Source organism: Staurois parvus, unplaced genomic scaffold, assembly GCF_062004578.1.
Source record: "Staurois parvus isolate SC_StPar_1 unplaced genomic scaffold, SC_StPar_1.0 ptg000285l, whole genome shotgun sequence".
Taxonomy (NCBI): Eukaryota; Metazoa; Chordata; class Amphibia; order Anura; family Ranidae; genus Staurois; species Staurois parvus.
Genome location: NW_028318081.1, coordinates 1,721,701 through 1,739,693, shown reverse-complemented (window position 1 = coordinate 1,739,693; position 17,993 = coordinate 1,721,701). Strand labels below are relative to the sequence as shown.

The 17,993-nt window shown below is 43.4% G+C and overlaps 1 protein-coding gene across 1 annotated transcript in view; it reads right to left on the bottom strand.

Moving 5' to 3' along the window:
- LOC149458530 (testis-expressed protein 2-like) overlaps positions 1-17,993 on the bottom strand; it is a 72,321-nt gene that overhangs the window by 1,935 nt on the left and 52,393 nt on the right. The window contains exons 8-11 of the mRNA XM_089682115.1: positions 14,227-14,359; positions 7,100-7,240; positions 5,124-5,336; positions 2,058-2,178 (exon numbers count right to left, since the gene is read on the bottom strand). Of these exons, the coding sequence (XP_089538241.1) occupies positions 2,058-2,178; positions 5,124-5,336; positions 7,100-7,240; positions 14,227-14,359 (608 nt within the window). The remainder of the gene's footprint in view (positions 1-2,057; positions 2,179-5,123; positions 5,337-7,099; positions 7,241-14,226; positions 14,360-17,993) is intronic.

Below are 17,993 nucleotides of genomic sequence, written 5' to 3'. Positions count from 1 at the left end.
CATGTTTTTTCAGTGGGCCCTCTTCCTGCCTTTACATTAGAATCCTCTCTTACAAAAGAGTTCCCAGCATTCCCAGAGCCCCCTTTACATCAGAGATCCCCTTTACAGTACATCAGAGTCCGCAGGTTTAGCCCTACAGCGCAAGGTGGAACTCTGTGGACAATAACGTAATCAGGAACCCCTGATGTAAAGGGGAACTCTGCAGACCACAATGTAAAGGGGAACTCTGTGGACTCTGATCTAAGGAGGAATGTTGCGCACTGTGTAAAGGGGAACTCTGATGTAAAAGGTTTTCTGGTCACCAGACACCCCCCTTACATCAGAGTTTGCAGAGTTCCTCCTTACCTCAGAGTCTGCAAAGTTTGCTGACTCTGCTATAAGGGAAAATGCTGCAAACTCTGGTGTAAGGGGGGCTCTTACTTCACAGTTCCCCTTTACACCAGAATTTGCAGAGAGAACACACTAAGGTAAAAGGGTTCACTGATGTAAGAGAGGAGTGAGGACACTGATACAGTGGGGCAAAAAAGTATTTAGTCAGCCACCAATTGTGCAAGTTCTCCCACTTAAAAAGATGAGAAAGGCCTGTAATTGGCATCATAGGTAGACCTCAACTATGAGAGGCAAAATGAGAAAAAAAATCCAGACAATCACATTGGCTGATTTGGAAAGAATTTATTTGCAAATTATGGTGGAAAATAAGTATTTGGTCACCTACAAACAAGCAAGATTTCTGGCTCTCACAGACCTGTACCTTCTTCTTTAAGAGGCTCCTCTGTCCTGCACTCATTACCTGTATCAATGGTACCTGTTTGAACTTGTTATCAGTATAAAAGACACCTGTCCACAACCTCAAACAGTCACACTCCAAACTCCACTATGGTGAAGACCAAAGAGCTGTCGAAGGACACCAGAAACAAAATTGTAGACCTGCACCAGGCTGGGAAGACTGAATCTGCAATAGGCAAGACTAAATACTGTTTTGCCCCACTGTATAAGATGGGACCTTTATATCAGAAAAGTTCCCGTTAAAACCACACTTGTTCCCGAGCTTCCTCTCCCCCCTCCCCACGCCCCCTCCTTGCAAACCTGACCAGCAGACCACCCCCTACCCAAGCTGAGCTCAGCCAATTACTAATCGGCTGGCTCTGGAACTGTGCATGCATATTTTACAGAGCCGGCTAAATAGAGCTCGGCTCGGGCGATCCGCTGGTCAGCTGCACAAGGAGGGGGAAGCAGGGCGAGGAAGTTTGTGAACAAGTGTAGTTTTAACAGGCACTTTTCTGCTGTTTATGGACAGCAGAAAAGTGCCCTTTTGTACTGGCAACACTGCTTGGGGCCAACCACAGAGGCGTAACACTAGGGCTGGTCGCAAGTGCAACCTTTGTGACCCTAGTAGTTCGGCCACTGCCATGCCCCTCTAACACGTTTCACCCTCCCCACGGGCTCAATCGTAGAGGTCAACTAAACTTTTCATTTAAATCGGCTAAGTACATTCTATGCGTAAAAGCAAAAGTACAGTCGGTTTCCTTTGGAAAGTAGCTACAGCCTGAGCAGAAAAGCCTGTCCTCTGCCAGCAAGCTGCTAAGAAGAAGGACCCTTGCTTTCTGTGTGGAAGGAGTTCAGGGGTCCAACACACCTTTGCTGAGTCAGAGCTCTTCAATTAGCAAAGTTCATGCTCTCTGCAAGAGGTGTGTCAGATACAGAGAGTCCACTGCTTCTACACAGAGAACAAGGATCCCTCACTACACAATTCTGGCAGGGGACAGACATTTGTACTCTGGCTGTGGCTACTTTTTAAAGAAAACAAACTGTTATACTTTGGGCACCTTTTGTTTCGATGCATCTGGAACGTGATGAGCTGGCTTAGACTGATAGCCGTCTGACTGAAGCTCCAGCCAAAGCCCTTTTTAAATGTAACTTTAGTGTTCACAATGTTGCAGCCATTTTTTTGTATGTGCCTTTTACCTACAGCATTGCCACGAAGTAATGTGTGCATTTCACCACAAAGTAAGTGTGCATGAAATGTTGGCAGACATACTATTTTTGAAGTCAGGTACCTGGAACTCATCTTGCAGTTTCTTCTCTATCCACTCAGTGACATGTATAAATGTGACTTCTCTCTCTCCAAGCTTTGGGACAACCTTCATCTCCACTTGTGGCGGTGATCGGAAGCTGTACCTACAACATATGCTGACAATTGTTACTTCAAATCTTTCTACTTTCATCAACACAGCAGGAAAACATGGATAGAAAGTCAAGTCTGACTAAATTCAGCCGGTTGAAGGCTTTTCAAATAGTTCAATCTGCTTGGCAATGCCTTATATTTTGGCAATACCTTTTATGTTAAATAAAATGCAGCTTCCTATTGATACACTATATTGTTCTGAGCAGGGTAAAAGCAATGGCCATCATCATGTGTCCACACACAGAATTATATTACAGAGAAAGAGCAGGGGGGTGTCTGACCAAGTCTGTTACTGAGTGCTGACTACTGAGTGCACTAGGTCTAACTAAAATGCACAAGAGTTCTGATTTTCTAAAGAAAATTTGCTCAGAATTCAACCCAGCCGGAATAAATATGAGATCTGCAATCTGACTGATTGCTGTAGATTCCCCGGTGGGTGGATGCCCCACTTCCTCCTCCACAGTATTGTAACTGCAATACAAGTGCCTAAATATTGCAACCAAGAACTTAAAGGGTTACTAAACCCTGGACCCTGCATTCACTATATGAGGTCTCCCAGGACCCTACATTCACTATATCTGGAATCCCTGGACCCTGCATTCACTATATCTGGAATCCCTGGACCCTGCATTCACTATATCTGGTCTCCCCAGACCCTGCATTCACTATATCCAGTCTCCCAGGACCCTGCATTCACTATATCTGCTCTCCCCGGACCCCGCATTCACTATATCTGGTCTCCCCAGACCCTGCATTCACTATATCCAGTCTCCCAGGACCCTGCATTCACTATATCTGGTCTCCCAGGACCCTGTGTTCACTATATCTGGTCTCCCCGGACCCTGAATTCACTATATCAGGTCTCCCTGGACCCTGCATTCACTATATCTGGTCTCCCCGGACCCTGCATTCACTATATCTGGTCTCCCCGGACCCTGCATTTACTATATCAGGTCTCCCCGGACCCTGCATTCACTATATCTTGTCTCCCCGGACCCTGCATTTACTATATCAGGTCTCCCCGGACCCTGCATTCACTATATCTGGTCTCCCCGGACCCTGTATTCACTATATCTGGTCTCCCCGGACCTTGCATTCACTATATCTGGTCTCCCTGGATCCTGCATTTACTACATCCGGTCTCCCCGGACCCTGCATTCACTATATCCGGTCTCCCCAGACCCTACATTCACTATATCTGGTCTCCCCAGACCCTGCATTCACTATATCTGGTCTCCCAGGACCCTGCATTCACTATATCTGGTCTCCCCAGACCCTGCATTTACTATATCTGGTCTCCCCAGACCCTACATTCACTATATCTGATCTCTCCGGACCCTGCATTCACGCTATCATGTCTTCCACAGTACACATAACATGAAAATGCAATTATTTTAGTAATATATAAACTACTAAATACTTTTTCTCATCAGCAGTTAGAGCAGTCTTGTGACTTCTATCAGTGTTTAGTAAAGCACTAGTTAAAGCTTGTTGAAGGAGTTTTCTTTCTAATCTAGTAGGATGCAGAACCCCTGACCTCTGTCTGGGCAGTGCTGATTGGCCCTGTGTTGGTCACATACACTTTCTCAAGAAAAAAAAACCCTCTCTAGCAATACACACCAAACTGAGCATGTGCAGAGTGTCTTCATATGATATGTCTTATCAGGAGATAAGAGGGGGGCACCACTGAGAAGGGGAGGATCAGAGAAGTCAGGATAAAACAGTCTTTTTACACTATGCAGAGGATTAACCCCTTAGGTTCCACAGCAAGTATAACAAGCGTGCTTTACTGCATATACAGACCGATTTTTCTGTTGTGGGCTTAGTAACACTTTAAGACCATGAAAATAGAGATTCCTAGCAAAATGTCTATCTGACCACATATCAAATCTGTTCCAAAATGTAACACATAGCCCAAATTACGCTAGAAACGACTTGCCTACATAACTTGTATCTCTGTCCTCCATTTCTCCCCCATTGTGTTTTTTTTCTTAAACATGAGAGAAACTGGAGAGAGGCAGCCAGCAGAAAAGCTCCATTCAACATACTTGTCATTTATCAATGATTCACTAAAAAATGGAACTGGAGGATCAGCATAATAGTCAGAGATTCAGCAAATTATGAACAAAACTTTCACTAGCAACATCATGGATACTGCCCTTGTATACAATGTAACTTATCCAGGCCTACTGGACTCACCAGTGCACAGTTTCTATGGGTTGAAGCTTTGGGGTTCCCAACCACGATAACCAGGGCTTTTTTCTCATAGAATAGATGAAAGAACTCCCCCCTTCTGATTTACTTCTTGTCTCCTTCCCCTGCCCATCTCTGAGCACTGTTCCCCATACCCACCTCCCAGTACTGCTCCTTATAGAGAATACACAGCCAGGTATCATTTTGGGGTGCTAAGTAATATGTTTGGAATTTGTTAATAATAACAAGAAAATAAATGAAATCCCCTGCAGCCAGAAACAATAGATTCCCCCAGCAACAATGGACCTCCGCAACACAACACCCTCCAGCAACAATAGACCCCCAACAGCAACATAAGATCTCACAGCAGCCAGCATCAATAGACTCTCCAGCAGCCAGCAACAATAGACTTCTCCCTCAACATTAGTTCCCTTCAAGCAACTATTGGACCCCCAACAGCAACAATAGACCACCATGTAAAAAAAGATCCCCTCTAAAGACAACAAATCCCCCAGCAGCCAGCATCAATAGACCTTTCAGCACACTTTGCCATTACATACATTCAGTGCTGAAGGTGCTGGAACTGCTTTTTGCTATGTTCCCACTATAAAAAAGGCCCTCACGATAAATAAATCACAGGCAATTCTGTATCTGACATAATCTAGAATGCTCATCTCTAGAACTTTGATAATGTTGAAAACTTGTCACAACTGACCAATAGCAAAGTTACACATTGAGCCCTTACCATATGCGGTCAGTGGGGGGAGGGGGGATATTGATGGCCAGGGTTCCTTCCAGTTCCTGGAGCTCCACAGTCAGCAGCAGAGGAGTATTGGACATTTCCTCCATCTTCCTTTTAATGTACTCATTTTCTGTTGCCCTTTGGAAGTATCGAGACTTAGCGATCTTATCTACAAAGCGAAGAATCTTGCGGCTGGTACTGTTCCCACCTGGGAAGCTGCAAAAGGAAAGTCAGCTATGAAGAGAAACCAATTTAAAACCTAAATTAAACATCTTCTGAACTTGGTTGCCATGCCAGATAGGTTCCTATAGCTGCCAATGTCCTCTATAGTGAGGATTTTTTTTGAAGGACCCTAAGTCTGAGCTTGGGAAAAAAATAGGCTGTTTTCTCTGGTCAAAGCAGTGTCCTCTTTGTGATCCCATTGCGACCTTGCCTACATTCACCAGAACATAGGAGCAATGATTCACAGCAAAGGGCAACATGACATGATGATGCATTCCCACCTGGAAGCATAGTGAATACTTTGCAGTGGAAGTTATAAAGCTCAGAAGGAAAATTGAAGGGACCTCTGAGATTAGTAGTCATGTTTCAATAACACAACCATCAGTTCCTCCCCTCATGCCGGGGTACTAGGTGTAATCCTAGACTCCCATCTGTCCTTTCAGCCCCAAATCCAATCACTGACCAAATCTTGTAGACTTCACCTCCACAACATCTCCAAGATACACCCGTTCTTATCCACTGAAACCACTAAGCAACTTCTTCCCTCCCTGGTTATATCACGCCTTGACTATTGTAACTCCCTCCTCATTGGCCGACCTCATTGCAGGCTATCCCCTCTTCAGTCTATCATGAATGCTGCTGCCAGACTCATCCACCTTACTAACCATTCTGTATCTGCCACCCCTCTCTGCCAATCCCTCCACTGGTCTCCATTCAGTGTCCTCCATCCCTCTCTGCCAATCCCTCCACTGGCCTCCACTCAGTGTCCTCCATCCCTCTCTGCCAATCCCTCCACTGGCCTCCACTCAGTGTCCTCCATCCCTCTCTGCCAATCCCTCCACTGGCCTCCACTCAGTGTCCTCCACCCCTCTCTTCCAATCCCTCCACTGGCTTCCCATTGCCCAACGAATAAAATTCAAAACATTAACAATAACATATAAAGCCATTTATAACTCTGCCCAAAATTACATCACCAATCTTGTCTCCAAATATCACCCAAACTGTCCTCTCTGCTCCTCACTCGACCTCCTGCTCTCTAGCTCCCTTATCTCCTCCTCCCATGCTCCTCTCCAGGACTTCTCCAGAGCTTCCCCCATCCTCTGGAACTCTCTACCCCAATCTATCTGACTATCGCCTACTCTGCTCACTTTTAGGCGATCTCTGAAAACCTCTCTCTTCAGGGAAGCCTATCCTGCCCTCAGCTAATAATGGAATCTTCTACTCCTCCTACCAGTCCATCCCCCACAGTTACTACCTTTTGTACCTTCCTCTTAGATTGTAAGCTCCAAGGAGCAGGACCCTCTCCCGTTATATTGTAAAGCGCTGAGCAAACTGTTGCCACTATATAAATCCTGTATAATAATAATAATAATGTTTCCTGGAGAACTTTCTCCATCCACTTCTACTTCTCACCCATGTCTGGAGCTGCAGTTTGTTTTCATGGAATGTTAAAAGAATCTATCACTGTGTAGGTAGTATGACCACTGCTTCATACATCTTCTTGTGCCTTCTTGCTTTTTGGAATCCAGTTGCCATTCCTTTCTGTTTGGTAAAGTGAGCCAATGCAAAGGCCACAACCCTAGTTTACCGAAAACATGGTCCACCCTGAATATAATTCACACAACCATAACCATTTCAGTTAGGACCGATTATCCTGGTGGGATGTATGATAATGAATCGTCTGGAGAATAGGGCCAATTGAACTGAAATAAAAACTATTCCCTCATAAAGAAAGGCCATATTGTGATTTACTGTACCTGTCAGTATTATTTGGGTTAGCTCTATCTCCCGGAGTTCCCTGTGTTTCCACTGCTGGGATCTCTTCGTCTTCTGATGAGCCAGCGCTTGAGGACTCTTCGTCACTATCAGTGAAAATCCTGGCTCTTGGCATCATTGCCCTGAGAATAAAGATTTATGTTTAACTGTTTATTTATAAAAAGTTTATTTCATACTTCTGGCTCTGTTAGCTGTGGGTCACATGCAGGGGCGAACTGACAACTCATGGGGCCCCCGGGCAATAGGGGATCATGGGGCCCCTGTGTCCTTGCCCACACTCAAAGCACACCCAAAAAAGCCTATAAAAGGTACCAGGGGCATTTCATGGGGCCCTCTACTGACCCCAGGCCCTGGGGCAATGCTCGAGTGCTCGAATGGTCAGTCCGCCCCTGGTCACATGTCCAAATCCTGCATCAGAGGTCATGTGATTTCTGTTAAAGAAGCTCACAGGACTGGGGTTCAGACAGAGCCATGCAATCCTCCGATCCTCCACAAAAAAAATCTCATGGCCAGTGCCCTGGGTTCTGGTCATATGACTAGGATGGAAGGAAGACTGCAGTACTCTGTTCATTTTACCATCTCTATATATAACAACATAAGGACCTTCTACAGTCTATAACAGTCTTTCTCAACCCAACTCCAAAGGTTGCTAGGGGTTCTTTCAGCAATGAGCAATTTCTGCCTCTCAGGTAAGTACCCATTGACACCAATGATCTTTTTAGCTATCTATCAGAGGGGTATTCTTCCCACTGACCACCGGTGTAGGGAACATCTTCACACTGACCACTAATGCAAAAGGCATTCTTCCCATTGACCACCACAACAATGTACTATGAGCTGCTAATATATTAAAGCGGAACTATACTCACCTCCACTCCAGAGATGCGGTGTCCTGGAGCTCCCCTCCCAGCAGCTGACATAGTTCTGGGTCTCAATCCGGGTGAGGATGACATTACTGCCGCGCATGCGCTGGAGTTCGAGCAGATTTTCCCTTGCCGAGCTGCACGCACAGCTCATTGTACAAAAGCAAACAAACAGGTAAGTAACTTTAATCACTTAAGCCCCGGAAAGTTTCACCCCCTTTAACTGGCAATTGAGCGATCATGCAACACTGTAAGCAAATGAAATTTATATCATTTTTTTCAAACAAGCTTTCTTTTGGTGGTGTTTGATCACAGCTTTGTTTCCTATTTTTTATTATATAAATGAAAAAAGACCGAACATTTTGAAATAAAAAAATGAAATTTTCTACTCTTTGTTGTAAAATATATCCAACAAAAAAATTTATAAAAATCTAATTTCTTCATAAATAAGTGTATTCTGCTACATGTCTTTGGTTTAAAAAAAATCCCAAACTGTATGTTAATTGGTTTGTGCGAAAGTTATAGCGTCTACAAACTTTGGTATATATATTGGTATTTATGACGCTATACTGGTAATGGTAGAGGGACGGTGATAGAGTGGAGGGCAATCTGGCGCTAGTTGACACTAGCTGGGAGGGACATTAGCTGATTAATTGACACTGACATCAATAGTGACACTAATACAGAGATATGTCACTGTACTAATGACACTGTCTGGGAAGGGGTTAACATCTAGGGGCAATGAAAAGGTTAAAGTGTTACTAAACCCACAACAGTACAATCAGTCTGTATATGCAGTAAAGCATGCTTGTTATACTCACTGTGGAACCTAAGGGGTTAATCCTCTGCATTGTGTAAAAAGGCTGTTTGATTCTGTCTTCTCTGATCCTCCCATTCTTCTACTGTCTCCAATCTATCTGCTGATAGTACAGAGCCCTAGGAGTCACTCTGCACATGGTCAGTTTAGTGTTTTTCTTTTTTTTTGGGGGGGGGGAGGGGGTCATGTGATCAGCACAGGGCCAATCAGCACTGTCCAGACAGAGGGTCAGGGGTTATGCAGCCTCATAGGACAGTGAGAGGAGAATGAAAACTCCTCCTACAAGCTTTAACTAGTGCTCAGCTGGACACAGATAGAAGTCACAAGACTGTTCTTACCCCCGGTTCATATCTATGCGGCCGTGCGGGCCGTGTTTTGCATGGGCACGAGAGCCCATTCATTTGAATGGACTCCCATGCCCCGTGACGTGCAGGAAAGAAGTCCCTGCACTTCTTTGGAAAATGCAGCCCGCACAGGAACCTCGGTTCCCAGGATGGTTACGTTTTCCAGTGCGGGCGGCGTGCCATTAGAACTAATGGCACTTGCCCGCGGGTCTGCATTTCCACACAGATGTGAACCTAGGGTAACTGCTGATGAGAAAAGGTATTTAGCAGTTTATATTTACTAAAAAAATTGCATTTCCATGTTGTGTGTACTGTGGGAGACCAGATATAGTGAATGCAGGGTCCGGGGAGACCGGATGTAGCGAATGCAGGGTCCAGGGAGACCGGATATAGTGAATGCAGGGTCCGGGGAGAGCAGATATAGTGAATGCAGGATCCGGGGAGACCGGATATAGTGAATGCAGGGTCCGGGGAGACCGGATATAGTGAATGCAGGGTCCGGGGAGACCGGATATAGTGAATGCAGGGTCCGGGGAGACCAGATATAGTGAATGCGGGGTCCGGGGAGAGCAGATATAGTGAATGCAGGGTCCGGGGAGACCAGATATAGTGAATGCAGGGTCCGGGGAGACCGGATATAGTGAATGCAGGGTCCGGGGAGACCGGATATAGTGAATGCAGGGTCCGGGGGGACCAGATATAGTGAATGCAGGGTCCGGGGAGACCAGATATAGTGAATGCAGGGTCTGGGGAGACCAGATATAGTGAATGCAGGGTCCGGGGAGACCAGATATAGTGAATGCAGGGTCAAGGGTTTAGTAACACTTTAAATGTGTGCCTAACAACGTGCAATGTGTGTAAAATGTGCTGCTTTTACTAACAGATGTGGCTGTTTTTTCTCCCTGCTTTGCAGGGAGAAAAAACAGCTATATTCCTGCTCTGTGTCCACAGCCCTGTGTTGTTAGTAAACACAGGGCTTTGTGCTGTGATTTGCTAAGCCAATCAGCAGGTCCCAGCCATAAATCATTGTTTGGAAGCTGCTGACCAACTTGTGCTGTACCAAATCACAGCACAGGTCAGGCGGGGGGATAGTTGACATCTAATTTAGACCTTCCTCTGTGCCCTCATGATCTTAGCAAGCTTGTTTTCCCTTCTATTTTTACCATGGTTATCCAAACCATTGCAATGCATGTTGCAATATTAAGCAGTCTGATGTGACAGGTACGTCCTCCACCCCTCTCGCTCTGTGCCGTGGGAGGTACGCCTCCATCCAGCACTAATTATCCCTTTGCAGATGATGCAGGCATTGTTTTACTCTGTGCATTGTTTCCCGTCAGCTTGCTGCCAGCCTGTTCACAGAATCTCCTCTATTTCTATATCACTTCAGCAGCTGATAGAGAGAAGACCGAGCAGCTGACACTCCCACCCTCTGCAACAGCAAAGCTCCACTAGATGATTCCTGAATATTGCGTGCACAAAATTAACCCAACAATAACAGGTAAAGTAAATCTTATCCAAATCAGTAATATCACGTAAAAGCTTTAAATGGTATTGTCATAGTAAAAGTACATTTCAATCTTTATAAACCTGAAACTTTTAAATAATCTTTTAAAAATCTTGCAATCCTGCCGTGGAGTCCTTGTTCAGATACTGCACCATTGCCACAAAAAAGCCCGGTTAACAACACCTTGACATGCCTCACTGGGCTTTTTTTGGAGCAGTAAAAGCTTCTTTCTGGCAACTCGGCCATGCAGCTTAGTATCGTCATATTGTGCTCCTTTAAAACAACCACACCATCTTTTTTCCAGAGCAGCCTGTATTTCTCCTGAGGTTACCTGTGGGGTTTCTTTGTTGCCCGAACAATTCTTCTGGCTGTTGCGGCTGCAATCTTTCTTAGTCTACCTGACCTTGGCTTGGTATCATGAGATCCCCAAGCTTTCCACTTCTTAAAGTGGAACTGCACTGCATCTGGGCATCACAAACCAAAAATGCTATTTAATTCATTTCTAATATTGAAAGCAAACTCAGCCATCCATCCATGTCTCCATGCTTTATTTTGCTGAGAAATCATCTTGAAAAACAACCCCTGGCATTTCTGGAAGAGGCCATCTTAAGTAAGGGCAAGTGATTCATGTATCATTTATTTCTTGGAATCCATCTGCCCTTAGCTCAGGCATAGGCTGAGCTGAGAACCCTCCCTTCTTAAAAACTGCTGGGAAGTATGACATTATTTGCCTAGGCATGAAAACCAGCAAGTAACTGAAGAAAGAAAAATGTTTAAAACGAGTAAATATGATCTACTTTCCTATCTATTTACTAATGCTAGCAGCGTAAGGGTTAAAAATAGTCCATGTTGATTGAGAGAGTGAAGTTCCCCTTTAATTATTTATTTATTACGTGTATTTATATAGCACCATCCATTTATATATATTTACATATATATTGTACATTCACATCAGTCCCTAACCCTCAAGGGGTGTACAACCTAAGGTCCCTAACTCACATTCATACATACACATACTAGGGACAATTTGGACAGGAATCAATTCACCTACTAGCATGTCTTTGGAGTGTGGGAGGAAACTGGAGTACCCAAAGGAAACCCATGCAGGCACAGAGAGAACATGCAAACTCCAGGCAGGTGGTGCCGTGGTTGGGGTTCGAACCAACGACCCTAGTACTGCCAGGCGGAAGTGCTAACCATTTAGCCACTCTGCTGCCCAATTGGATTTGTTTTACCCTTAGGCGTGAAGGGGATAAATAAAAGTAATCAGTCATATTATCAATATTGATGCCAGAATGTCACCATTTCTCCCAGGGTACGCAAAGCTTTGAGCACAACTGTAGTTATATCTGAGAATATGAACGGCAGCACACATGACACAAGCATGGTCCACTATTAGGTCTAGAGCACCGATGTGCAGATCAGGCCGGAGTGAGCGCATGTAGTAAGAGCTGCGTAATGTATCTAGAAACATATTTTTTAAATCCAGAATATAATCATGTAGTTTGATTATTTTCGTGACAGCGTTACTTTAACTCTGCTTGGATCTCCACATCTGTGCTCGCCACATGTTCTAATTAAAATGATACGGAGCAGAAGGTCTAATTAAGCCTACTAGCACCATCTAATTAATTCCAGAAAATTAAATCTCCTACAATCCAGTGTTTAATGTGTCTGCGAGATCTAAAAATGCACTGCAAGGTCTTATGAAATTGTGCTGTAAAGGAATGCATGACTACGACAAAGAGAGATTGAGCTTAAAGCGGAGTTCCACTCACCCTGTAAAAAAATAAAAGTCAGCAGCTACAAAAACTGTAGCTGTTGACTTTTAAAAAACACCCACTTACCTGTCCCTCGGTCCCGCGGTGTGTCCTCCCCGCAGCCCGTTTCACTGGCCGTCCTGTGCTCCAGGCGCCGGCATCTTTAGTGTGGGCACCCGGCTTCACAGCAACCACTGCACATGCGTGAGTAGCGCTGCACTTCATGAATGGTCCTGTAGTCTTCCTGGACCTGTCACGTGTCCCAAAAGACTACAGGGAGGGAGAGAGGGAGGCCACCTTCCGTTTCGTATCGCTTAGGCGATCGGACCGGAAGTGGGACTTGGTACCTGTCAAATTCGGGTACCCGCTCCCCCCCCCGCCACCAAAACCTAAGAACTGGTAAGTTGCACTATATTACATTTTTGTTTTTGGCTTTAGAAACTCTTTAAAGCGGAGTTCCAGCTCAAAAAAAAAGTCAGCAGCTACAAAAACTGGAGGATATGTAGGGCAACTGGCTATATTTATATCCGGCAGTAGAAGGGAAGCCTTGGGTACTGCTGCTGGAACTCAGCTTAATGTGCGTAGCACAAATCAATACATTATATTATAGACTAAGCAGCATCCCATTATTTCCTGTATAAAAATGAGTCCAAGGTGGGCCAAACAAACTATTTAAAGCGGTTTTTCACTCTAGGTGAAAAAAAAACTAAAAGTCAGCAGCTAGAGATACTGTAGCTGCTGACTTTTAATAAATAGACACTCACCTGTCCAGGGATCCAGCGCCATCCTCATCTGGCCCAGTTCTTCGCCAGTCTGTAGTGTAGGAAGCTGACTGTGACAGCTTGTGGCTACTGTACATGAGCAAGCCGCGTTGTGCTTTGTGAATGGTCCAGCAGCCTTCTGGGACCCAGACGTGTCCCAGAAAGCTGCTGGTGAAGAGACGGGGGTGAACTTCCACTTGGAACTCCTAAAAATATGATATGCCAACCAGGGGCGGACTGACAACTCATGGGGCCCCCGGGCAATAGGGGATCATGGGGCCCTGTGTCATCACCCACACCCAAAAAAGCCTATGAAAAAGCAAATGAAAGGTACCAGGGGCATCTCATAGGGCCCCCTACTGACCCCGGGCCCTCGGGCAGTGCCCGAGTGGTTGAATGGTCAGTCCGCCCCTGATGCCAACTGTGGTAGAGTTGGAGGGAAGAGGACTTAATGCAGAACTTCCCCTTTTTGGATGAAGCTCCTCTTTGAAGTGTCAGAGGACATGGAGTTCTATTTTCAGATATTTCAATCATGAAGCTCAGCATCACATGTGAGTATTACCTGACGCCAATGGAGAGAAATGTCACCGGCACACCAAGGATCTCCAATGTGGGTCCGAAAAAGCTTTAATGAAGGTTTACATAGTTACAGCAAGGCAACGTTTCGGAGTCTCGCAGGATCCCTGTTACCTAGGGTCATCTGCATGTCCTACAGACTGGCACCCACCCATCAAGGCTTTTGATATTTGCATAATTTGCATAATTCCTCCCAAGAGCCAGCCCACTGCTTGCATCATGGCTGAGGGATCTTGACAGGAATACAAAGGCAAGGTGCTGTGATATTTTCAACTATGTAGAGTGCCCTGCTGGCCCCTCCCACCAGCCACGATCTACCTCCATTGTATAGAGAAGCAAAGAGATCAAGTGATGTCATAGGGTTTAAAATATGGTATGTATTGAAAAATGGAAAGGCTTCTTTTAAAAATATAATCGACATGTTGATAAGAAGGAAAAGGAAGAACGAAGAAGGGTATCGTTTATTGAAAAAGAATCATTTACCCCTCTCTACGGCTCGCGGGCAGTCCACCTTCCTCCATCACCGAGTCTTTCCCCAGCTTGGATAAATTCATCTTGGTTTCTAATGTCACTTGTAAAGATCCACTGTAGGAAACTTCCATATCCATCCACAAACCTGAGGACACATTGGCATAGAGACAATGGGTACGGTAATGAATAGCAAGGAGAGAATTGAAAGCTAAGAGACTCAGCAAATCTGCATAGCGTGGCTTTCATTCCATTCTCCTGAATATATGTATGAGATTTGTCCAATCTGCTGAGAATCTTACCATTCATGAATTACACATGGCTACATTCCGAAATGGTGGGATTCTTCATTATCAGAAGTACCATGGGTATGGCAGCTCCCATCGCAGGACCAGGCGAATGTACAGGAGATAAATTGGGGATCATTTTGGGTACTTTAGAGAAAATATAAACTCATGCACTCAAATCTCATAGAAGCTTTATATAGTAATATTTATCTAATTTCTTATTTTCATTAACCTCCCTGGCGGTCTGATTATTTCAGATTTTTGGTGCTGAAAGCGGTACATTTTTTTGCATGGAAATATGTCGGGTTTTTTTTGTAGGCCTGTAATTTTTAGGAATAACTCACTGAAATCTGTCCGAACAAGAGTCTAGTAAACATCCCGGGTAGGATAAAATTTGAAACACAAAATCATAAATTATAATTTAATAAATAATCATAAAAAATAATATAATAATAATAAATTTAATTCAATAATATAATCAAACCAAAAACACTGAAATGTGAAATAGAGCGCCAAGTTCGCACATCACTGAGCAAAGTTGCAGAATCGTTTTCAGTGTCTGATGACGAATTTCCCCCACGAATCATTATCACTCAATTCTGCAAGTAGTTCTGATTTACTATCGCTGTTCTCTAGCCGGTCTAAAACCGATTTTGACCTAAAGGGACACTTTTTGGACGCCATGGACTTTTCTAAATTTCCAGGCAAAAAGAACAGTAAAAATGCAGGCAGGGCACAGGACAAAGCACTCGGGACAAAATGTATGTGAAATGGTTTGAAACAGCGATGTTTTACTATGTAATAATCGTTTTTAAAAAAATTAAATTTTTAAAAAATATCAAATTTGCCACCGGTTACGGCCCCCGTACGGCCCGACATTACAGGGACCGGAACACGGAAGACGGATGCTGGCATCAGCTGGACGAGATGGCAGGGGACGCTGCAGGGGACACATCGTGGGAGCGAAGGACAAGGTAGGTGCTGCAGGGGATCCCTGAGCAACGCCGCATGGTAACCCCGAGTGTAGCTCAGGGTTACCGCTTTTGGTACTGAAACTTTACCCCGAGCTACACTTGGGAATACCGCCAGGGGGGTTAAAATAATCCCTGGTCATCACTTGTTCAGGCACTTCCTGTTATAGGGTGACAACTCGCTGTCTGTTTTGCCTAATGTACTCCTGCATTGTCATATGGGCTTCCAATGGAGACTACAAGTGACCATTTCAGCACACACTAGATAAGGATGGTATTCACCAACAGAGAACTCATTCTGAGAAATGCCGCACTGCCATTGCTGGCATGTCTGTATTTATTTATTATTTATTGCAGGTATTTAAGTAGCCTTGGCAATGTACGCAGCACTTTACACACTGTACATTCATATCAGTCCCTTTCCTCTAGCCGCTAGCAATCTAAAGTTCCTGTCTCCCATGCATACATATATATAATAGGGCCAATTTAGATAGGAGCTAATTAACCTGCCAGCATGTCATTGAAGTGTGGGAGGAAACCAGAACACCCAGAGGAAACCTAAATAAGCAATGAAAATGTTAAATGTCTCTGTGGAAGATGTTCCCAGTTTCACGCAGAATTTCACATTTGCTCTTTGTTCTAACATGCTGTCCATGACGAAATAGCACACGTGGTAACGCACGTGGTCAGAATAGCACCAGTTGCACAGCTCCTGATGTACACAGGACGATGTCTTTTTGCACACTGATTTATGAAGGTTGGTGCTCCCTGTGACTGTGTGTGCAGCCTTGTGCTGCCATCTGCTGGTGTGTTAAAACTCAAAACGTTTTAATACCACTTTGTACATCACTTCCGGTTTTCCCGGATGTAATTAGCAACGTTTTAAATAGGGAAAACATTTCATCACACCGATCATAAAGGTGATCAAATACTTTTAAGGGCAAAGGAGACATCTGCAGTCTAATGGACCCCAGATCTCTCTATAAAGATTGTACACCCCTTGAGGGTTAGGGACTGAAGTGAATGTACAATGTAGATTGTAAGCTCCCAGGATCAGGGCCCTCCTAACCCTCTTGTATTGAACTGTATTGTTGCTGTATTGTCTCCCGTTATATTGTAAAGTGCTGAGCAAACTGTTGGCGCTATATAAATCCTGTATAATAATATATGTAAAGTGCTGTGTAAATTGATGGTGCTATATAAGTACCTGAAATAAAATAAAAAATACAATAAATAAAGAGTACCTGTCACTGCCTAATGCTATCACAGGAGATATTTATATTCCCTGTGATAACAATAAAAGTGAAAAAAAAAATTAAAGCGACATTGTAAAAGGAAAGAAATAATTGAAAAGATTTTTGTGCCACCATCCACTCTGTGAATGCACACGTTGGTCCCACACGTGCGCAAACAGCGATCGCCCCGCACATGTGAGGTATCAAAACGAACGTCAGATTGTGGGCAGTGATTCTAGCACCAGATCTCCTGTGTAAATCTAAAGTGGTAACATGTAAAGGCTTTTTTATTTACAGGTAGTAAAATGTACGCTATGTGTTGCCGTTTGCACAGGTGTGTGCAATTTTAAAGCATAACATAACGGATGAAAACGGATGTAAATTGATGAAAAACAAATGTAAATGGATGAAAAATGTATAAAAAAAACCAGATGTAAACTGATGAAAAACAAATGTAAACGTATGAAAAACGTATGAAAAAAGCTTATGTAAACTGATGAAAAACGTATGTAAACTAATGAAAAATGGATTTAAACGTATGAAAAACGTATGAAAAAAACTGATGTAAAATGATAAAAAACTAATGTAAACGTATGAAAAACGTATGAAAAAAACTGATGTAAACTGATAAAAAAAGAATGTAAAGGGATGAAAAACATATAAAAAATGGATGTAAACTGATGAAAAACAAATGCAAACGGATGAAAAATGTATAAAAAAAACAGATGTAAACTGATGAAAAACAAATGTAAACGTATGAAAAACGTATGAAAAAAGCTTATGTAAACTGATAAAAACGTATGTAAACTAATGAAAAATGGATTTAAACGTATGAAAAACGTATGAAAAAAACTGATGTAAAATGATAAAAAACTAATGTAAACGTATGAAAAACGTATGAAAAAAACTGATGTAAACTGATAAAAAAAGAATGTAAAGGGATGAAAAACATATAAAAAATGGATGTAAACTGATGAAAAATGGATGTAAACTGATGAAAAACGAATGTAAACAGATATAAAAACTGATGTAAACTGATGACAAACGAATGTAAAGGGATGAAAAATGTATAAAAAAAGGATGTAAACTGATGAAAAATGGATGTAAACTGATGAAAAACAAATGTTAATGTATGAAAAACGTATGGAAAAAACTGATGCAAACTGATGAAAAACGAATGTAAACGGATGAAAAAAACGTATGTAAACTGATGAAAAACGTATGTAAACTGATGAAAAACGGATGTAAACATATGAAAAACGTATGAAAAAAACTGATGTAGAATGATA